This window comes from Eulemur rufifrons, chromosome 2 (genome assembly GCF_041146395.1).
Source record: "Eulemur rufifrons isolate Redbay chromosome 2, OSU_ERuf_1, whole genome shotgun sequence".
Classification (NCBI taxonomy): Eukaryota; Metazoa; Chordata; class Mammalia; order Primates; family Lemuridae; genus Eulemur; species Eulemur rufifrons.
The window spans coordinates 53,546,922-53,571,166 of record NC_090984.1 but is presented as its reverse complement, the minus strand read 5'-3'; the positions used below and the strand labels follow the sequence as shown (position 1 = coordinate 53,571,166).

The 24,245-nt window shown below is 37.1% G+C and overlaps 1 protein-coding gene across 6 annotated transcripts in view; it reads right to left on the bottom strand.

The window, feature by feature from the left end:
- MEIS2 (Meis homeobox 2) overlaps positions 1-24,245 on the bottom strand; it is a 204,881-nt gene that overhangs the window by 170,814 nt on the left and 9,822 nt on the right. For all 6 annotated transcript variants that reach the window (XM_069461842.1, XM_069461827.1, XM_069461803.1 and 3 more), the window contains exon 7: positions 16,532-16,646. In XM_069461842.1, coding sequence (XP_069317943.1) covers positions 16,532-16,646 — 115 coding nt within the window. The remainder of the gene's footprint in view (positions 1-16,531; positions 16,647-24,245) is intronic.

The following is a 24,245-nucleotide window of genomic DNA, read 5'->3' as shown; positions in this document are numbered from 1 at the left end:
TTGGGAGTTCCCTAACACCTTCATCACACAGAGATGTGAGCTAAGTCCATGAGAGCTTAAAGAGATTATGATAATAATAATAGCACCTACTTTTTAATGGATGGTTATAATATGCCAGGCATACATTATCACCTCATACATTCCACTAAACTCCTTTACAAGGTTAAAAACCTAGTTTATAGGTAGAAAAGAGCAGAACCTTGCCCAGGTTCTCCTATTCTAGAGTCTGAGCCCATAACCCCCAAAGCCACCCCACACTGTACCTCCAACTGAGCTCAGGCTAACTGCAAGACTCACATTCAGACTCTAGTCTGTTGAGCTCACTCCCTTCTGGCCGTCAGGTCGAAAATAAAAATTCGAAATTGCAAAAAAAATGAGAGTAGAACAGTATTTGACTTAGCACCAAACCATGGTACTTAGGAAAGTGGGAATTTTGACCTCATACTCCTCCCAGATTTGTACCCTTTCCTAAGCTTCCTTTTCCTACAAACCCTACTCCTGTTTGTATGTAGCACAAGGACCAGGGGGAAATAGTGAAGCAAAGTATCTTGAGCTACTGTTCTCCTAATTTTAGAAATCATACTATACTGTATCCTGAAATGGAAATTCACAGAAAGTGATGAGGCCTTAAAGTTCAAGTTATGGAACCAAAACCAATAAAGTCAGTGGTCACATGCATATTATTATCACTATTATTGCTGTTATTATTGTCCCCATTTATGGAGTATACTGTCTTATATATGCCCAACCCAGCTTAGAGAGCTTCAAATACATTACCTAATTAAACTCTCACAAGATAGGTGTGGTTATCTCCATTTTAGAAATGAGAAAATTTAGGCTTAGAATAAGTCACCTAAGGTCACGCTGCACAAGGGAGTCAGAATTCAGATCTAAGTCTAACTCCAAAGTTCATGCTCTTAAGAAAAAAGTTATGAGCATTTGAGTTTTGAATCATAATTTCTCCATAAAGTATAGAAACACTTCCCTTTAATTTGTAGGAGTTGGAGGAATCTCAAGCCATGAACTTGTACTTGTTTTCTCATACCTATGACTACTTACTTCTACCTAATAAATGCATCATAGATTTGGTGACTGACACTTTGACAAACTCAACAATTTTGAGGGGTGCTAACATCCCTAATGAGGAACTAAACCCTAAGTCAATGCTAACAACATCTACCAAGTTGCCACAAATTATTAGTTATTAAACAATTGTCAAATTGAAACAACAATTTATTCAACCAACATGTATTTATCACAAACTAAGCACAGAGCACTTTGCTAGGTATGAGGGTGCTAAACAGAGCTGATGTATAAAACAAGCATTAGATGGGTGGCCCTCCATAATCAAGATTGATTTTTTAATTCTTGTTTTCCTTACCATTTACTGTCAAGCGTACCATAGAAACTAAGCAAATGTTAACTAGACAACATGCCCAGAGAGAGGCCAGTAGGTTTAAGTAAAAAGTGGAAAAAAAAAAAAAATGTACCTCCATGCAGATGAAAAAGTTAAACTGTCACGGCTTCAGATATTACTGTTTCTAGAGTGGAGATGTTGTATGAGGCAAGAAGACGTCCATGAACTTCACTTTCCACTTTCACTATCCGCCTACAAAGCAGCAGGTTTCAAGGTCTCTAACAATGTTCAAAGGGAAGCTTCTGTGATATTTCTGCCTTAAATGCCCAACATATGGAACAATACACCAATGTAACAAAGTATCATTTTTTTCTCTGGTTTTTAAAAAGTCTGACACATTATTTTTCAGTGTAATTTTATTTCAGCCAGGGTCCAATTTCTTCTTCTTCTTTTCTTTTTTCTTCCTTTTTTTCCCCCCCCCAGGAGAAGACAATTCATGTTTCATACTGACAGAAAATGAGCAACTAGAATTCCTTTTAGAACAAGAAACAGACAAAACTCTCATCCATTAAGTGTCTGATAACTATGCTAGGATGTGTAGCTCACGAGTGTTCAAACATCAAAGTCTGGTTGGATAAAGAACAGTAAATCCGTATTTCTACTCTCAGTTTTGCAAGTTGACTAACGATGTTAAAGGTCATTGATTCTCCAAAAATGCCCATGTTCCTATCTACATCCTTTAGAGGTATTATAATTTTCTGAGCTAATTGCTAGAAAAGGTTCAGAATCTTGTAGAAAAACTCTTGACAAAAAAAGACAAATCAGGCTTTTCTCATAATACTGCAAAGACATTCTTAGTTGTACCACAAGCCTCTTCTTGCTCATGTCAAAGCTGGAGAGACAAGGCGTGCCCAGCCTGATTCTTTCCACAGTCCAAAGCGGGTAACATCCACAAGGGCGTAACTCTGCCACACAGTACTCAGGTTTCACCTCACTTGATGACCAAGAGGGATCACAATTCTGGATCTCCCGAATGTTCCTGAATATGACAAAAATGCCTCCCAGAATCCTCCAACAATAAGGAAGAGCCAGGGAAAATTTTATTGCCAGTAGATGCAACACCAGCAACCAGTTCTAATATGCTGCTAAACCAGAGATCTAGGACAATGAGATGCAGACAGGTTGGGGTTCTGCAGCTCCGTTGCTCAGACATTTCCCAGTGGGCGGAGAGCAACGTCCAGTCCGCTGCTTACAACCTCAAGCAAGCAGGGCCAAGCCATCCACCCCCAAATGCAGGAAGACTACTGTTTTCTCTACCACTCCCTCTTCCATGGATTTACCACCCAACCTCTAATTCAGTGGCTACTTAAAAAAACAGTCTGCTTTTGAGGAAGGAAAATACATCATGTGCTAATGCATCAAGCTAGGTATTAGTACAATTCATGTCAGGAGTCAGAGTCTATTGGAGTCCTCATTTATACATTTTTGAGGGTGTAGCCAAATGTGCTTACTTTGAACCAAAACACTCAAGCAGCATTTAAAACACATTGCTTGTTTAATAGAATGAAGTGTAACTACAAGGAGAGCTGGGTGAACGGGACATTCTGCGCAAGTGCAGCTGAAGTCCACAGAGACTTCCTACCATAGAGGAAAGCGCTTTTCACACAATTGAAAACTGATCCTGAGCCCGTGCTGACACACCTCTTAAACACAAGATGCAAGAAGACTCCCTAGGAAATTAAACTCTCTCTGAATGTACTACAATGAAAGAAGCAGAGTCAAGGATAGTGTTTTCCAGAGTATGTTCTGAGAAACACTGGCCCCCAGAGATCATGCAAAAAAGGATTTCAATGCATAAATGAGTCTGGAAAGCTCTGTGTCTCTACCTTTTGTAGACGTAAAATGCACATTAGCAAATTAGGGGACCTGAAAATTCCTATAGTAGAGAAAACCCTGCTCTACACCAGCTTTCAATCTATTTAACCACAAAATTCTTTTTTTCCCTAAGTAATGCCTACTTAAATATCCTTGGAGCCATAGTTTTCCAAATATTGAAGGAGGTATATTTACTCAATCCTGTTGAGTCATCTCTAGGTGTTAATAATTACAATAATGCCATAAAAATTTACAAAAGTGGGTCTTTGTATACAAGCTCCTTGAATGGTGCTACATGCAGGGGACCTATGGAACCACAATAATTTAAATGCTTAAATTACTTTAGAGAGAAGGTCCAAGCTTTTTTTCTTTTTAAAGAGCTGCTTGAAATTTGCTTCTTCACTCTTTCAAAAAGGCAGTATTTCAGGGAAGCATACGGGTCTGCTATTTTGATCATGGAAGGCATAGTGGAGAATTTGTCATTGGCATTCAAAAGGAAGGCGATTATGTCACTATCCCCATTCAGAAATCTTCAATAGGTCCCTATTACCTACCAAATCAAGCACAAACTCCCTAGCCTGCTATTCAGTGTCCTTCACAATATGGACCCAATCCTCCTTTCAAAAAATAATAATAATTATTATTGAAGGCCTCCTATATTATCATAGCACAATGGGGGGCAGAGAAGGGAAGAGATGCCTAAAACATAGAAACTGTCCTCAAGAATCTTACAGTCCAACAGGATAATAAATAAGTCATGTAACCAATTACTATAGCAATGAGGGAGACTCATGTGTCAGAAATGCACAATAGGACTTCAGAGGAAGGGAATTACTTTCAACTAGAAGTTGGAGTCTGGGACTTGTGGCAGGGCTTAAGACTGGGCTTAGAGCAGGTAGCTGCTTTTCCACCTTTACAACCCATAACTTCCCTTTCCCAGGTATAAAGGGGGGATTTCACTTTTAGGTTCTTCATGATGTTTGTTACAGGGGATCAGTTTTCAACTACTTAAAAAGCAACTTTTAAATAAAAAATATAATGTATACTTACTATGAGCTAAATATAAAATTACAGTCATTTTATATGGATCACATCATGTAATCCCTCTCCCCCAGAATCTATTAGATTAGGTAGTGTTTATTACTCTCCTTTTACAGATGTAAAGTAAAGGACAGGAGACTTGCCCATGACGAGTGACAGATCTGAGGATTTAAAGGCAGGCAGGCCAAAGCCAGAGCCCACCTCTTTGACCACTATGCTACATTGCCCGTAAGTACTCTATTTCCCAAGAAGAATCATTCCTCAACCAACATGCGTCAAGCATTTCTACTTCAACAACTTTGCATATGCAAATGGAATATTATTCTTCCTCCTCTCTACTGGGTGGTAGGTGTCCATACTTCAAACACAGGGCAGGGAAGAAGAAAACCACCTAGACCGTGGCACTTCCACAGAGGGAGAAACCTGCATACTATTCTGGACTCTGTCCTCTTCCATTCTTCCCACGTGACGTCTCTCTGTCAGTCCTCTCCCTCTCCATCTCTGCTGCCACTGCCTTCATTCATTCCTCTTCTGTCTTCTGGACTATTAACTCTTATTCTACATTTTGTCTTCCTTCCCTCAAACATACTCCCCACCTTCTACAAGGGCTGTTTTAAAACTGTAAATCTCATCATAAACTGTTTTTGCTTAAACATCTTTATGGGGTTCTTCCAATCCTAGAATAGGGTTTCCCAGGGGTATGAATTAAAAACTCAGATTCCCAGGACTTCCTCTGGAAATCACGATGCTATATGTCTGTGGGATGCCTGGGAATCTGTATTTACATGCCCCTTAGGAGCTTCTTATCACCAGGGAAGTTTGGTAAACAGTGCTCTACAGGATTAAGTATAAGCTTCTTAGTGTGGTAAACAAGGATCTTCCTGTCCGTCCCTACTGGCTTCTCCAGCCTCTTTTCCCCCCACGGATTCTCTCACACAAACAGCAGTATCAATATGCCCGTTGCTCCATGAATACCCCGTGACTCACACTCATGGGCCTTTGCACTGCCTATTTCATCTGCTGCCCACACTCCCCTCCCTTGTTCACCTGCAAACACCCACTCAAGGCCATCAAAACCTTTTAAAACCTCCCCAATTTTGTGAAGTAATCACTCCCTTTTCTGAAAGACCTTACAATCTATATGTTAAATGCAATATTAGAAGTATGTATATTTATTTGTTTACATTTCCAAGTTACTTACTAAACAGTATAAACTTGCTAAGAAAAGGGACCACATTCTGTTTGCTTTATATCCCTAGCACCCAACACAGTGCTTGGCACCAACTAAGTGGCCCACAAATGTTGAATAAAGAGAATGTTCTTTGGGTTCTGCCATTAGTCACCAAGCTAGACTCTTTAAAAGCCAATGTTTATTTAATGCTAACAACTACCCTACGAGATAGTTATTATTCCCATTTTACATGTAAAGAAACTAACATTCAGAAAGATTGCTGCTTGGAAGTGGCAGGGTGAAAAGGAGTGTTCTGATGCACCTGCTTCCAAAACTGCCATTCTCCCTACAAATTAAGTGAATGCCTGCCTGCATCAAAGTTATCTGTGTGTTTGCCAAGGTGCTTTCCACTTCCTGGGAGATGGTAAGCTATTGAAGGCAGAGATCTTGTGATTTCCATATTTTTAATCCTAGAGTGCCTTGCTCTATGAATATCCTTGTGTGTTGAATTTAAACAGCACACACTTAGAATAGGTCTTGAGAGATTGAGAGCTTTCTGCCTCCAGAGAGGTGTGTGAAGCTACACACCAGCACCAGTGTGTGGCAATCTCTCAGAAAAGGACACCCATAAGTTTTCAATAATCAATGATTTATCAACTTTTCTTCATTTTTCACATTTAGTACATAGAAATTTTGGAAGTTTTATTTTAGTGGATGGCATTTGTTACAAATGTTAGTTGGAAGAAGAAATATGAGATTTTTACACTCCCGGTCTACTTTTGTACATCTTCAAACTTATAAAAAAAGGATGATTGGCTTTGAGGCAACAGTAAGAAGGGTAGCTGGTAGGAAGGGTTAAGGAAAAAGTGCTTTAATTAAGCAAGTATTTTACTGACTAACAAAAGGTACTCATCTATATCTTGTATAAATTTACAGTCTTTAAATAATTAGAACTCAGCTAAATATATTTAATTGTAAAATTCTCCTGAAAATTATTTAGATTTTCTGGAATGATTTGGATTACAATTCAGGAGAGGGTAGAGTCTCAGCCTCTGTATTGATTATCATTTATTGTTCTTATGAAGTATAGAAATTCCAACAGAGAGAGTTGTAATTAGATAATGGAAAATGCACTTCATACTTAGCAGACTGAACAGTCTACTGATATTAATACCACCACCGTACATGTCCTACATGTGAACTGTGGCATTCTACCATCCTCAGAAGATAAACTCTAATGCCTAGTTATTTTCTTGCCAACTGAGAAGAAAAAAAGCTCTCCTGGTAACCAAAAGCAAAAAACAAAAAATATTCCCAGCTGGGTGCGGTGGCTTACGCACATATGGGAGGCAAGGTGGAAGGATTGCTTGAGGCCAGGAGTTCAAGCCCTACCTGAGCAAGAGTGAGATCCCGTCTCTACAAAAAATAGAAAAATTAGCCAGGTGTGGTGGCGACAGCCTGTTGTCCCAGCTATAATACTTGGGAGGCTGAGGCAGGAGGATCACTTGAGCCCAGGAGTTTGAGGTTGCAGCGAGCTATGATGCCACCTCACTCTAACCTGGGAAACAGATCAAGACCCTGCCTCAAAATATATATATATTCCTTCACTACATACTATAAATCAAGGAAATAAAAAAACTCATATTACAACCCTGATGAAAAACTTGCAGCCTCTTTCTATGTTAAAAGATAAAATGTACAAATAAGACCCATGAATGTAAACATTAGATTTCTGGAGCTTGAATTTAAAAGATTAACTAATTGAATCTTATTTAACAGGTGAGCAAAAGTCCAAAGAGATTAAGGGGTACATCGAAGGTCATACAGCTAATTAGGGTCATCACAGGACAGGGGAGAAGGGGAATACAGGAACCAGCAGTTACTGGTTCCAGGCAATGTTATGTGCTTAACACATGAACTCTCACTTAATATAAGAAAGATTATATTAAGCACTCCACTTTGCAGATGGAGAAACTGAATCTAGCCGATATTGGGTAAAATTGAAATTCGAACCAATGTCTCTCGGTCTCCTAGGTCTGTGCCTTTTTCAATGCAACCATGACCTTAAAGCACAGGTCTCCTGACTCACAGTCCAAGATTCTAGACAGTGACCCAAAAGAACTTGCTACAAGGTTTTGCTTGCATCACTGAAAATAATTATACTTGCTCAAGAGAGCAAACTATGAAAAACTGGAAGACATATGTAGGAAATCAACAAAAGCATGCGGGGCCTAAAAATTCAAGAATTACTTCCAGGCTGCTTTACCTGTGTGTGAAGACCAATGACTTCCCCCAAGGTCAATCCCATCCTAAACAAGAAATATAAGCACAATGGACCTTGAATTCATCATGGGAAACTATTTGCCGTATTAAACAATTTTCCTTACTAGATTCATCATTACATTTAAAGACATATATCTATTAATATATACGTTTGTACAGATAACATAATGAAAAGAAATCCCATCTCCAAATTCTGACCATATGTACATAATTTAAGACACGAAAGAACAAATAAGACAAGTTTTGAGTACTCCCTTAAAATAATACTTAAAATAGAAACCTAAAATTTAAGAAAGAACCTACCTATAACCAAAAGAATTCTAAGGTTGAGCTGATGGTGCATTAACTTATTTAGGGCAGTAATAAACACAACAAAATCAGTAAAACAAAATAATTTTCATCTCTTAAGGATGTAATGAAATTTGATCGAATGTACCAATGTGTTCCAAATAGTTCGTTTATGTTCAGGTACACATCACAGAATCGATAAGCCCAAAATTTTGATCAATGTATCCACTGTAAAAAAGAAAAAAGCAGAACCTGTGTATTTTGTTTATTGATTCAAAAGTGGACATGCTAATGCTAGATAGTTGAATAAGTGATAACCTCTACCTTGGAAAAGCAGGGCGAGAGAGACAGGAACCAAGTAATTACAACATAATGTGAAAGATGTTATTATAGAGGTAAAAAGTACCACAGAGCTGCAAAGAAGGAAGCACTGGCCCCATACCTGAGCAAATCAGGAAGGCTTCAAGGAGGAGATAATACTAGCATTGGATTTTCATCAGGAGGAACTCCCAAGGTAGAAGAGAGGCAAGGACACACTCCTTCTGGGTCTCCTTCCATTATTTCCCCTTTCAAGACCTGGCTTTCTAGCAAGCTGAGGAACCTTATCTTTGTATAGCAGGGATACTAAAAGGGTTCACTTTCATTTTAATGAAGAACTAGATTTTCATGAAGTACCAGTGTTGCTTTCTTGCTGGTCATTAGAAAAGTAGTGAATAGCTCAAAACTATGGTGAGATAAATTTGGTCAATAAAGTTGGTTTATATGATGGTCTGCTGTGACATAAAAATATTTTTAAAGATCAAATTAAAAACAAACGTCAACGTATGCGACGAATAAAAAGTGATTCTCCTACTGCCCTCCCTCCCCCCCAATACCCCTTCAAGAAACAACAGGAATTTCCAGAGACTCTCTGAGGGTAGAAACAAGAAAGAAAGAAGGGGGAAAACAACATGGCATCATCACAGACTATTCTTCCCAAGCAAAGTAAAGACAATGAAGGGAAAAATAGAACACGTGTATTACAACGTATAGCACCATAAGGCTGTGTCTGATGCTCTGGAGGGCTTCAACAAGTACTGTTCAGCCAAAAATCAATTGAAAAATCAGCATGATAACAGAGCATGAGTTGCCCTATAATAGCCTTAAGACCCCCAAGGCTATGTGAGTCCCTTTCATCTGCCACACTGCACTGACTCTAGGGGGACCTCACTTCCCCTCCCTGAGTCCTGTGCCCGTCTGTATTTCTTACCTACTGCTTTACGCATCCTTAGAAAGGGTGGCTGACATGAAATGATGATGTTTTAAAGTAGTTTTTGAGAATTTTTTCTTTTCTGCTTTATTCTTTATCTCTTCTTGACATTTGCACTCAAATTCATACTACAATATCAGTCGTTAGACTATCTCCACAGTATTAAATGGTCAGCTGTAACCTCTGAATCACTTAATGAGCAATAGTCTTGTGTTTTGTCTTAACTAGCACGCAATAAACTGACCCTTAATAAAAATCACTGTTCAGGCTTATGCAAATGTGACATGTAAGCAATTCACAGCATTGTTATAAATATACATATATATATTTCATTCCAAGATTTCATCTCAATATTTCTTCAATCACTTCCTCACAATGTCTGGTTTGTTCAATTTATATTTCTACTTGGCATTTGGTGCAAACCCCCAAAGATAAGATACATCTGTCCCTTAGTCACAAATCTTGGCATTTTTACCTTAACTCAATCGTGAAATGATTGGTTGAAAATTACCTTGCTTATTAGCAGGATTTCCTCATAATAAAACATTTTATTTCCAAACTTTCAAATTTGACATGAGATGTACCAACTCAGCGGTGACATATCAAAGCTTAAGGAGGACATATAAACACCCTGATCCGCGTGAGGGAAGGAGAAGCTAATTGGAAGTCAGCTTCCCTGTGATTATCAGCTTGTTTATGGGGAGGGAGGACTCTTCTGAATGGCACTGTAAATTCATCCCTGATTATGGCGTTAAAACCAGAGCTCATTTCCACAAGCCCCCCTAAAGCCCCCCACCCAATCCATTTTGTTTAGTTATAAAGGGTCGTGCATTGTTTTCAGAGAATGACAGTTTTTCATGCTTTTTCTCCAGTTTCAAGAAAAATTAATCAGTTGCACAAGCCAGTTGTCAGATTTCACTTCCCTCATGGCAGAAAGCACACATATTCATTGTCTGCTATAAGAATAAATTTTAGTAATTTTTCCCCATGTCAATATGAATATTAGACTGACCCAATTAATATGAAATGCTTCTATGCTGCTGGAACAGACAGTGCTACAGAAAGAGCCATTTGCACAACCTGTTCATGATTATGGGCCATAAGGACACAAAGATGGCACACACATTTGTGGACCATCTGAATTCTTACACCGAGAGGGGAGGGGGAAAGGGGAGCAGCATGACGTTAGCTTGACTGTCCTGGGTCATGTTTTTTAATCCAGAGTATTGGACATGTAACACAGCAACAAGAGCTGATCATTTTGTTTAATCACCTTTTGGATCTTTGCCAGATGGTCTCTATTGAGAGCGCTGCAAACAGAGAGAGATGAACTGCATCTAACACGCCACCAGAGCTTTCCCGTAAATGTCTGAGAACTGATTCCAACAAGAATTTAGTCTCAGAGCAGAAAGGGATACATTTAAAAACTATGTGCATTAACTATACTTTTCCCCATAGAATCCTCACTTGGCATGAATAATTTACCCACTCTTATGCTAATGGGATCATGAAAGTATCCCTCTGTCTTTAGTGCAGCTATTCTCAGCTTTCAGTAATTACCCCACCCAGTGAAAATAACATGGCTTCTGCATTGAACGGCCGACTCGTACCTGACAATTAGAAAGATCATGGCTGACAGTGGAAGGGTCCAGAACTGGACAGAGAAACCCTTGTAGACCAAGGAAGAGTAGAACCCTAAAGTAATGCTGGTGGTGGGTGGGAATGCATGAGGGGGAGAAGGGGATGTGGCAAGAAGGGGAAGAAGAAAAATTCTCCATTATCAAGCTTTTCTTTCTTTGACTTATTGTCAAGATTTTACTTAAATAAAAACACACTTGTCTTTCTATTACTAAGTGTGAGAGACATTCATGACCAGATTAGCTTTGAAGAAAAAAAACAACAAGCAATAGCTAAGAAAAAAGAACTATAGTTATCATTAAAGCACATCTGCATTAAGAATTTATTTTATCAGGATTTTAAAAAATCTAAATAGTGGAAATTCCTCTGCATTTTGCTTTTTGGAGGGAATAAAGGATTATGGGGGGGACACAAAAAAGAAAACTCATTTTCTACCTCTGTCCACAAAACTCCATGTTAGGTAGTTCACTGTGTAAAAATTATCAGGCTAAAACATCTGGGAAAGAAAGCTATGAAACAGCAGGGAACGTGGCTGGTTTATTGTTTATCTTTTGTTTATGAGGCAGTATTCAAGTTTAATTACTACTCTAAATTAAACTCTAACTGGCATCAAGAGACATCCCTTTACATGACTAAGTTAAAAAAAAATCTAGAAATCCCAACTCTGGGTTTTTCAAGTAAGTTGATACATATAGGAAGAAATTACTCAAAATTAACAGCAATTATAGAAAGCTTTTAAGCATTTATGGGCACCATTACATGCTCCTAGAGCATTTATTTATTAGAAGAGTTTAATTTTATTTCTAATGGTTACTACTCTAAAAAGTCCTAAGAAAATCAACAGAAATTCTTTGGATGTTTGCCGATGGTTAAAGGATGGTATTTCTTTTTTATTTTATTGGGGAGGGGAGAGAGAAAGAAAATGCAATATAAATATTCCATATGTTATGCCACAAAAGCTTCTTCTGTGGCAATGTTCAATTATCAATTATAGTCTCAGAGAATTTTTTGATACAATTAGGAGGGCGAGGAGGAAAAGAAATGTCATTGTATTTATCATAACAGTAAGTGACCAGTTTTGGATGAACTTAGCTCTAGGAAAAATAAAAGTTAAAAGCAACTAGCAAAAGATTATGCCAGATGGCATCTGTCATATTGTATTTAGGGTTATTTTAAAGAGATTGCCGCCACTATGAAAACATTCCATTGACAGAGTTTTTCTAGATTGAATAAGAAATCCCAGTAGAACATATTCAGGCCCCACAGTAAGTGGGTTTGAAGTTTTTTCTCCCTCCTTCAAATATATAACTGGAATATTTTGGTGGGGAAAAATACTATTTTATAGCTATAATATGTATTATAAACTCAAAAGCGTAATACTATTTTAGAGGCTTGCTTACCTATAAACACTTTATTCACTACTAAGGAGATATTTGTAGATTTCAACACCATATTTACTAAAGAACTGCATAACACATAAATAAATATCTAGCTATGGGATTCTAGCCTCATTGCCTGGATGATAGATGGGAACATCGATGGAGGGGTGTGGTAACTGGCAGAGTTGAGGGGAACTACGCTGGCTTGTGCAGCCCGGTGTCCTAAAAGATTAGAGATCTATAGATGCTAGAATGCTAATATATTTAGGTTAAACTGGGTCTGGCAACAGTATGGTTAACGTGCGTGTGGTGTGCAGTGTGAGCTCAGCAGTTACTGGGCCAACTGTCTCGGTATTTCTGGGAATCCTGCCTATTCACAGTGCAGGGATTGTTCAATTGCTGCAAAATGTACAAAATGAATTTTACAAAAATGAATTGTAAGGAAGGCCCCATTACAACGATTTTACAGCAAAGATGTCAACATCAATTTTTCTTTCATGCATAGCTAATGATTAAAACAGCATATTCCATTTGCCTAAGACAATTTATTTCATATTGGCACATCAAAATATTGAAATACAAAGTTATCTTTACCCTTTTTATTAATTGCTGCTGAACCCATACCATTGTTCAAACCAGGAAAAATAAAACAAACTTGGCACGAAATACTTAAAACAAAGGCTCATCAATATTCTCCAATTTGTCAACATCTCAATTACAGCACTGGAAAAAATGTAAATTTCATGTGCTCTAAACACTGAGGGGTCTATTCTCTTGCCAATTCACATGCGTAACTCCCATCAGCGTTAATGGGAGCTACACAAACCCATCAATAATAATAATACTTTGTACATATATTGTGCCTTTCATCTAAGGCTCTCAAAGTGCTCTAGGAACAAGGGGGCTGCTTCCTAGTCTTTACTCTGGCAAAATACACATGAAATACAAAGCAGCTTTTGACTCAGCAGGTACAGAATCAGGGACCCCCGTCCTACTATCAAGCCCCATTTTACTGATGGGAGGCCAGACACAAAGAAGGCCAGTTACTTCCCCAAGACCCCGAGTCTGCACCCTAATTCTATCCTTGAAAAACCAGATTTCCTTCCTCATTCTAATGAGACTAACAAGACAAATTCCCTCCCTTTGGCTGCTTTTAGCAAGAGAAATCAGAGTGAATGAAAAGTCTGGTTCATATTTATATAGTTTACTGCTAGGCATGTGCTGTTTGAAAGATAAAGTCAGGTTTTACATTTTACCAAGTTTATTTATTACAATATTTTAAAAATTTGATGTTTTTTTTTTTCCCTCCTTTCAGTTTGTTGCACAAACACTAAGGAGGAAAAGATGAACTTTCACCTATGTAACTGTAGCTCTTTCACTATCAGGTCATAAAATAAGGTATTTTTAGGTTTCAAAGTAAAGATTTGTATGAATCATTATAGCAAAAATATTCACAAAAATTACAAAGCAACATAAATGCATGTATTGTTTTATAGCATATGGCTATTAAAGTTTAATTTAAAATGTGTATGAAAACATTGTATTTAGTACAATTCATCCCTATTTTTTCTGTTTATCATAACTTGTTTTGAAACTGAGTCGTTTTACAGTTTTCCATATGCCTGTTGTGCTAATAAATTCTGAATAAGCAAAAAAACTCTTTGATAAACTACTAACTTGGTTTCCAATGAAACATTATAATATATTTAATACCAAGAACATAAATTTCCTTCCCCCGTTTTCCATTATACATCAACCCCAAGATTTAACCTAGGATAAGCATATGTGAATTCAGTCAATATCTCTGTTGACTTTGCCCTGAAGCAGATAATTAATCTTTCCCACTGAAAGCTACTCTGGACAATTCGGTGGGACAAAATATCAAAATGTCTTGAAAACATGTTTAAAAGACTAATATGGTCATGAGTATGACAAAATACACTCAAAGCCTGGCCTTCTAAATGTAGAGTCTGCTGTAAAAAACCAGAATACCCCTATACATGTCTTTGAACCACTTATACAGTAACGTAGTTAAGAAATTCTTCATGCCAAGACAGTCACCATTTTACAGGAATCATAACTTTTCTTCTCTCAAACTCTGATACGGTGAAGTGACTGACTTCCTAGTACTCATACACATAAGCTACCATGTCCTTTCTTTAATCCCACAGAGATATGATTAAAGGAACAAAATCCTACAGGGATCAAATCCTTCAACATCAGATAAGTGGGTGCGGCTACCCACAGCATAGATGTTGTGTGCATTGTTTTCACCAGTGTATCAGTCTCAGAGCTCTTGTCTTTCCTGATCAAAAAAGAAAAAAACAAAAAAGAAAAAGCAAAAACAAAAACAAAACAAAAGAACCATGACAAAAACAAAAATAACCAACAAGGCAAAAGACAAAAAACTAACCAAAATGATAAAACTTCATATTTTGGCCATTACACTATTCCCTGCTCCAAACTCCAGGGTTTTCTCTCCCCAGCCTCCTCTTCTCTCTGGCCCTTTCCTGCTATCTCCCTTGCCATAACTCAACTAACCCAACAGAACCAGTCAGTTTTAAATTTCAGTTGGGACCTTGGTGACCTGTTAATGAATCTACAGAGAGGAGAAAAACTCACAGTGTTGAGTTATGCCTGGTGTTGCTCGCTGACTTGGAGTCAGAAATGCTTGAAGCGTTAACGTAATTGCAAGAATGTGAAAAATGAAGCGCAGGGCTCCTGAGCAAAGTGAAAGGTCAAAGTGAGCCTCACACACAAGAAGTCTCTGGAAGATAGCCTCATTAGACCATTAAGTCTGCTTCTCCTTTTCCCCTCTTTTGTACAATGTTTAGGGTGTTTTGTTTTTATTAACAGATACATTTCACCCTTTATGTCGCCACGATTTGGTGTGGTAGAGAGGACGAAGTCACAGAAAGCTTTCCAGGTTTCACCACACTGAGAAGTCTACCACCGTGACATGGAAACACAATTAAGTCACTGCATTACAGATCCATTGACTCTATGTACAAGTTCCCTTAGAAGTGCCTTATAATTTAGTTTTCTTTTACATACAATCAAACTGGTCTAATAAAAACAGTACATAAAACAGTATATATTGTATAGATACAATTTACAAGTTCATCCACAATTTACCATCTGATAGTATTCATCTCTGTGTCAGCTGCAACTTGCTTAAACCTAGATTCTAATTTGGACCAATTCACAAGTGAATGGCATCCTAGAAAGGACCTTTTTCTAAACTCTTCTAGAACCCCAGGAATCCAAAATCCCTGGCCAGAAACCTGGAGGAGAGGAGGCACACACCCTACATCAACAACCCCTTTTAAATGGCATATATAACTACAGCTCAAGCTGTTAAACTGTCCTCTACTTGGAAGCCTGTCTAATGCTTAAATATTGTGGCCATAAACACAGTCATAATAGAGATGAAATAGACCTAGGAGATCAGACACCATCTAATGTAAAATATTAAAAAGTAAAATCTATACACTTTCCTGGCCCACATTCAATAATGTATCTTCCTTTAAATTATCATTTTAGCCATAGAAGAGTCATCCCTACCAATATATAATTGCTCTCTGTGCAATAGGTGAGTTTTAAACGGTAAAATTTATTCTAAATCGCACTAGGCTTCTTCAACATCTGCAGCTGATGTCCCCTCTGCCCTCTGATTATTCCAGTTTTTAGGACTTGTGACAAAAGTCACCACATTAGCTGAATGGAAATGGGGGCAAAAAAATCCTCTAAGAATTTCAAAATTTATCTTCCCAAGATAAGATTCCTTATAAAATTCCTGTAGTATTTCCGGAGCTAGTAAGAAGAGACTTTTGCATCTTATGTGCTTTAGAGGCATAATTACTTGATTATGGAGAACTCTTATAGTTGATATTATAAGCAAAATACCCTGCTCATAGTATAATTCAAACTACTGCAACACAGCAGTAAAGTAGGTCTGTCATTCATTCCACTTACATACACAAAAGTAAAGTGTAGATAACCAAATTTGTAAAAGAATTGCCAGAACTAATCAATTGTTATTTTAATGCCCACTTAAAGACCAGACAACTCACTTTGATTTTTTTAAGTAAGTTAAGAAGAGAAAATAATGTCTCCCTAAATAGCAGCTGATTCTACTCCCTAACTTGCCACCCTCCTGTTTACATGGAGGCAGATGTCCTGATATCAGAAAATACTGAAGTTATTTTAGTCATGCCTACTTTGCACAAGGAAAATGCTTGACCTTTTACCTTGCTCACTGCTGTTGTCTCCACTCTGCGAAGCATGGCCCCCACTGGAGGGTCCTGGGGTGCCTGCTGAGTGGGTTGAGGTTGCATCATCGTGGTCTCGCCAAGATGAAGGGTTCTGGTGTCAGGATGCCAAGGAATTTTTCCACAGTTACCATTTCAGCCATAAATGAAGAACCAAAACGAAAGGCACAGAGAGAGACAAAAAATGTGTACATATTAGTATTTGCGGCACTAGGCATACACACACGCCGTACTACAGTGTGTTGTCTTTTCAGCAGTAGGTACTAAAAGGAAAAGATGCTCTAGAACTTGATGTGGTGATGGTTACATCAGTGTATACATTTGTTAAAACTAATTGAAATATACACTTTAAAGTGGGTACATTTTGCAAATTTAAACCTAAATAAAGTTAATTTTTAAAGTAAGAAAAAAAATTACCCAACAATGTAAAAGTCATTTTTACTCTTGCTATCTTAATTAGGGTACATTCTTCCAAGAAATAGGTCCCAACGCTCTTGGATACTAAATACTTCAGAACATTACCACCTACAAAATTCAGTGACTCCCTTAAAATTGCAGGCACAAGAATATATGGGATATCCCTTCACATCTTTCAAATGTATTGCCCTAAAATAGCCTGTACCAACTCTCAAAATTACCACCAACTGATTGATTATACAACCAACAGATGCAGTGATATTAATCACTGTATCAATACCTAATAAATTATTGATTTCTGCTTTAGTTTGCACAAACAATAATTTAAAAAATGGAACACATATGAACTACTAGCCATCTAGTAAACTAGAAAGGACTTTTACTGGAGCTTCACAGAAGCTTAAATTCACCGAGCAGTGCTTTTTCCTGGAAGAACTACTTGTTTCAAAGGACATGTAAGGCAAACTGAGAGTTATAGCTCGTGCTGCTTTGCTGAGTATATTCTTCTTCTGTTCCTCCTCCCCTTTCCTGATCATTCCCAATACCCTGCTGTTGCTTAAAGGAAAACAGGAATTCTAATGTACAGGAAGGACTTTATCAGCACCACATGAAGGCAGGCAAGAGATGGAATTTCCTCTGGCAGAAATGGAGAGTAGGAACAGCATATGAAACAGACCAGCCTTAAAGCCAGAGCTGTACACTTGTCACCTGCATGTGACTAATTCAACTAAGCCCACAGACCCACCGGCAAGTGAATTCTTTGGGGGCCTAGGAGGGGGAAATTATTTTAAAAATCAATCAAAATACACCACTTCTTACTAGAATTGGTAAATAAGAATTCAGATAGATCCATGTGGGTAAAGGCAACACACAAACCCCATGACCATCTGAAAGTAACCTTGTCATTATATATAGTTTATCAAGAAAAAAAAAAATCAGCCTGTCATTTTTTTCAGCATCAACTCTACAATGTACATACAGCACATAAAATGTTACCAAAATAAAACATTAAACCAAGGTGAGACAAAATAGGGAAGTGTTCTTACTTGAAACAACAAAAACAAAAACTTATTTTTTCCCCACAGATCTGCCACAAACCTGTAAATTAATATTCAGCATTTTTGATAGATGATGAAATAACCCAGAGCTCTATGGATTAATAATGTCTATATCAAATAATGCTACTGGCAGTGCCATCAGGCAAGCAATTGATTCAAAGTGAAAACCCTGAGCAGAAATTTTGTGACCATAAATATGGCACAAGTATAGATCTGTAAAATAAAGATATGTTTGTGGAAGTAGATTAGAGAATGAAATTGAGTAGAATAAAATAAAAACCAAGGTTTTCTGCTGCCTGTATTAAGACCAAGTAATACCTGTGAGCTCTTTTTTTTTTTTTTTTTAAATCTAAGTTAGAAACCACCCCAACAGTTTCAAGCAAAAGGCAAACAGAATACAGGGACTCTTCAAGCTTTGCGGCCTCTTCGGCCTCTTCGTGTCAGCTGTTTGCTAGATGGTAATCAGATAAAGAGCTAGAAGAATTACACAGAAAAAAAAAAAAGAAAGAAACAATAGCATGGCATGAGTTTAGTCCTGCAACAACACAGGCTAGAGCCTTCTTTTAGAAAATGCAATAACTGCAACACATTCACCTAAGCTAAACTTTTCCTTGTACACAGAAAGTGATGTTAATTTTATGCACTGCAGGCTTTTTATTAAGTTGGCTGCTATAAAAGCTCCTTACCTCTCATGAAAATTACAATAATTAACCACTAACACCTCAACTATGTTTTAAGGCAAATGTCATCCAATAGCTATTATATAATCGTTGGAACAAAGCTGGAACAAGTCTTTCTGTTTAGACACTGTAGTGATTTGAAGGGATCACTCAGAAAGGATCCGCTGTAACTGAAAACACTGGTTTGTCCCTACCAGCTAAACCTGTGTTGAGTTTTAAAGTCAGGCCTCATTAATTTATAATTCAGTGTATTTCTTTCAATGGTTTTCTGAAGAAAGTGTTTTCTAAAGTAAAGGAGTGAAAAATCAGCCACATAAGCAAATGTTACTTTAAGAGCAGCTTATTCTTTCAAATAAGTTGGGTCCTGGGTTTTCCACCCCAAATGGAAATTTGCTCAAGTTCACTATCTAATTTGCGATTCCCTTATCTCTTCCCTCTTTTCTCCCTCACTCCTCAAAAATGCTCTCCTGAAAAAGTGTCACATTTATTTCCAGAGAGTGTCTCAAGTATTATGGTCTTGTTTGAGAGACTGACACAAACTAAGGAGTATGACATGATATTCATCTAATTTGAAAGAAGGAAGAACAGATACATCCCTCTGCTGTTTCAAGGCTAAGGAGTTACTCCAAGTTGTCTGTATTCAGCTACACATGGTGATGTGACCATATAGCAAGACAAATATTGATAATCTTGTCAACAAAAAATTGGTCCACCTGGGTCATACGAAATTGTAACCTACATGGACAGACATAATCCATTACCCTTAACATTGTTTTTTTCTTAAATTGAAATATTTGTTTCTATCACAACTCCTTTCTTCTCCCCACCCCCAGACAGTTTCCAAGTTTACATCCTTCAAGAATAACTGCCTGGCATTCTGTCAAATTATATGCACAAGTTTAGTGAATCCTGAAACCAACGTGGCATACAAAAGCATGTAAAAACACATGACGCAAGTAGAAAAATAAAGAGAAATGCTAGCTGTGTGCACGTGTGTGGGTGAGTATTCAGGTACATGCATTCCATAATATATGTCCTGTTCTCCAGCCAAAAGTATCATGAAGACACCCGAGGGCAAGGAGTGAACATGTTTCTATTCCCAGTGGCTTTAATAATTGGGAGTCAAATATGGTACTCTTCTTGCCCTTACGTAATTGCGTTACAGAGCAGTGTTACCAGGAGAAAAGCAGTGAATACCGAGTGGAGCACAATAGAAGGAGATGGAAAATAGATACAAGAAGCTAGGTCTCCAGGGGCAGTATTTTCTATTTGCTGGGCTACAGACTCACAGCTGATAATGCAAGTTGTAATTAATATAAAAGCAGGAGACAATATGGGCAGAGCTTGTAGTAGCGGGGCCACAGGAGAGCGCTCTGCTGCTCTCCTCTGTTTCTCATTTACACACAGCTTTCCCTAGAAAACACAATTCTGCCAGTGTTTTCTCCCTTGAAAGTTAAAAAAAAAATTGATTTAGCACCATCATTGAATTTTGCTAAATCTAGAAAAAAGCATAGAGAGGACAAGAGTCTCTGGGCATAGGAGGCAAATCATGTGTGCACCTCTTTTGTTGAAGTTGCAGTTACAGTGAAATTGTAACATTTTCAACTACTATGGCATTTCCATGAGGGAGCTACCTATAGGATAATACTTAATAAGTACTGGTAAATTGGTGATATTTCCCTGTTTAAATGATTCCACACGGCATATAATTCTGCTCAATGGGGCAAAATGTGCAACGGTTTCTAAATAAATACAAAACTGAATGGGGAAGTAAAATGTATTAGACTTCAAGGAGAAACAAAAGCCATACAACGTACAGGTTCTATCTAATATAATTGGAAATTCATTTTAGACCCCAAATGAAAAGGTGATTCCATGGACATGGCACAGGCGGGAAAACATTAGTTTGGAATTAAAACTCTAGGGTGCCACCTCTAGCTGGCCATGTGACCTTAAGGAAGTGATGCACTTCATTTCTCTGGCACTCATTTCCTTTATCTCTTTAAAATTAAGGAGTTAGACAAGATAATCCCCAGGGTCACTTCTCCTTCTTATTTCTATTATTAAAAAATACTTTAAAAATAAGCACTAGATTTTTAGAACCTACACAACTATAAAACATCAAGTGAAAATTTATATATGAACTTGGAAAAACAGTAAAGTAATTCAGAATATGTGGTCATAGGTACAAAGTAATAGTAAACATACATAAAGATATTTTAATCAGCAAATGAGGCATACAAAACTAATTTGACTTGATATATTTAAACAATAGGAAGATATACTTGTATCAACACACATAATGTTACCTATTCTTTATGACTTTATAATGTTTTAACTCCTAATTAACATTATGTAAAAATTGTTTTAAAAAATAAGATGAAGACTCCTGTCCTGGGGTACTGAAGTCTACAAAAATAAAAAAAAATGTTAATTGTATGGTTTGAACAAATGTTGGAATTTCAACTACGTTATTCTAAAGTTGACATAAGAACTCAGGAGACCTGTGTGTGCTTTCAGAAGAACCTGGACTCACTCTTTAAAAATGTAAATAGAGCCAGGGTCCTTCCCTCATCTCCCAATCCTACCTCTGTGTTAAGCTTTGGGAATTAATATGTGAGCAACTCTCATGGAAGTGGCAAGTATCCTTTGCAAATGACTCCTCTATTTAATGGAGCAACTTTTAGAAAAGACAGAAATGTCTTGTGTTGTGGGTATAATGCCATGTTATAAAATGTCTACTATAATTTTGAATTGTGTTGAGATATTCCATAGAACTTTCAGTACTTAAAAAAAAATGAATGCAAAAATGCCAATTTTTAAAATCTGATGGTGAATATCTATATGGTTGTCAAGTGCAACCTTTGTTTAATTTCATCTCATCACGGTCACACTGAAAACACACTCCAACTGCACAATCTAAATGATTTAAATGGTGTAATTATTCTTGATGGGAAATTAACAGGAAAGCTATCAACTACCAGAAAGTACGCAGCAGCAGCAGCAGCAGCAGCAGCAACAGAAAACCCATGCCCAGCCATGTTTCCTTGAGTTGGTGGACAAAGCTCAGAGGTAGAACTTTACTGGAATGGGTCCTCATAGGCTTTGGATAGCACACCATAAGATCAAATCTTACACTAGGACATAAGAAACTACAGAATAAAATAAACCATTCATATTTTTAATATTATTATCAAATCTCATTAGTTCCCCCTTGATAGTCTATAGACCAACAACTTAAACCTATCCCTCTCCTCACTGTCACTTCCCTCTAATTTTTCACGTAGCAATAGAATATATCTATAAGCATCTGTCCATATTCTGTTAGGAAAAAGACTCTGAAGATTCTCCCCTCTGATCTTAACCCATTTTAAAAAACTGTATAGACATAAATAAACTTGACATATTCAGAGATGCAATAGAAAACATCAGCATATCTTCATTTAAATTATGGCTCTCAACATAAAAATTAAAATAATTTTTCTTTTATTAGTATGTTATTAGAGCCAGTCAATTTTAAGGCACCTGCCAATAACTGTTAACAGACATAATTGTATTTTCTTCCCTCTGCTTAATTTGTTCAAAGAAAATAAAATGTAGCTCTTTGTGACCATTAACTAGGAATAACAATGTAATTGTATAACTGCATGCACTTCAAGCAAATAAAGCTTAGCTCAGAGAATATATTCCAAACAAATAAATTCATTTGTCTAATCTTGATCTAAAGATATGTAATATCTTGACATGTAAACATCAAGATATATTTCATTTCTCTGCACTAGGTCTGACTTAAAATTAGGCAGAATAACGTGGATATTACCTATTATTCAGAAATTCTACAGACTAAGAAAAGCATGACTATTTCCCAACAGTTTTCAAGTTGAAAGTTTTTTTAAAAAAATTGCTTTCCTGACATGTTTATTTTAAACATGATGAATCTGAATGTCTGGGAAACATGAACTGCAGCTGAAAAACAGAGTTCTTTTTCGTTTGATTATCATATATTTTTTCTCCCCAATATTCAAAAAAATACTGTAATAGCTATTTCCTACCTATAATAATTATTATGTTACAGTAAGAGCATAAGATAAAATAGATTATAATATTAAAAATATAAGCATCCATTATGAATTTATTAAACACAACAAAATAGTAGCCACTGCTGCATATTTTCTTTTCTATTTAATTCCAAACTTCTTATCATTATGTCTATCATATGTAAGTGTTAATAATAAATGAACAAATTCAGTATCCTCACTGAATGTGACGAATGGAAGATAAGATTGTTATGACTGTCTTCTTTTTATGCATCTATGTTATATGAGATTATTTATATAACTTTATAGAATGTGAAATTAGCATGATTTACTAAGTAATAATATATAAAATTCATTCTTAAAAGTCTGTCATAATACTTGCTTTGAAGATATTTATATCCATTACTTTTATTCATTTACATTTTCAAATTCCTTGATGAGAATATTGAAAGCTATTTTATATCTGATACATTGCTTCTGATGCTTTTCTCTCTGCTTTCTACTACACAGAATTACACACTTATTCTTTCTTTTCATTCTCTCTCTCTGTCTCTCTCTTTGCCTGCTCCTTCCTTAAACACACATACACACACACAATGTAGCTTGATACCACTTAATAAGGATAGAGGTGTATGTGTTTGGGGGGTGTCAAACAGCTGTCACAAACTGTCACCTCCACAAGAGAAACCTTGGCACACAACAAATTAAACTACACTTCTTTTTTAGCTGTCATTATTCATAGCCAATAAGTTGAAATGCTTTCAGCATTTCATGTGCAAATAAAACCACAAGGAAGCTCAGTAGATCAGAATAGTGGGCCAACAGATAAAACAGAGAAAACAACACGCTGTCTGGGTCCTTCTGAAGTGCCTCATCGTCACCCCTGCACCAGTGTTCACCAAATGAGATCCAGCCTGGGGCAACGTATTAAATATGCATATCAAAGCAAATGAAAAAATAAACCTGAAGATTCAAATCGGACACATTTACATGCTGAAAATGTCCCACTCACACCACTTCTCAGGTAGAGGCTCTGTGCTATTTTCACTTTTTTTGTGGCTGGCAGGGGTTGTAGGAGGGCAAGTGTGTAGAAGAGGCTAAAAAGCATAAGAGGATTTGCTTTGTAGGGGGAAGACTGGAAAGGAATACAATCAATACACCTATGGTACAAAAGTCTCAAAAATGGTGAAAACTCTCCAAGGTTTTCTCTCATGTCCAGCATAAAATGCAAGTCTGTGGCAAATCTCTTTGTGTCCCACTTGGTGTGCTGGTGGAACAAATTATTGCTTCCTTTCAAAACAAATAGCAGGAGGCTAAAGTAAAAATGTTATAGTTCAGATCTCTGGGAAATAAAGGGCTTTAAATTATGACACCCAATGAGGTGGCAAGCCCTCATGGGTTCAAAATAAATCAGTTGTCATATTTACTTGATTAGGGGCCTGAAAGGGGAGCAACAAATGTTACAGTTGACTCTTTTATTCAAAGATGATGATTGTTAAAT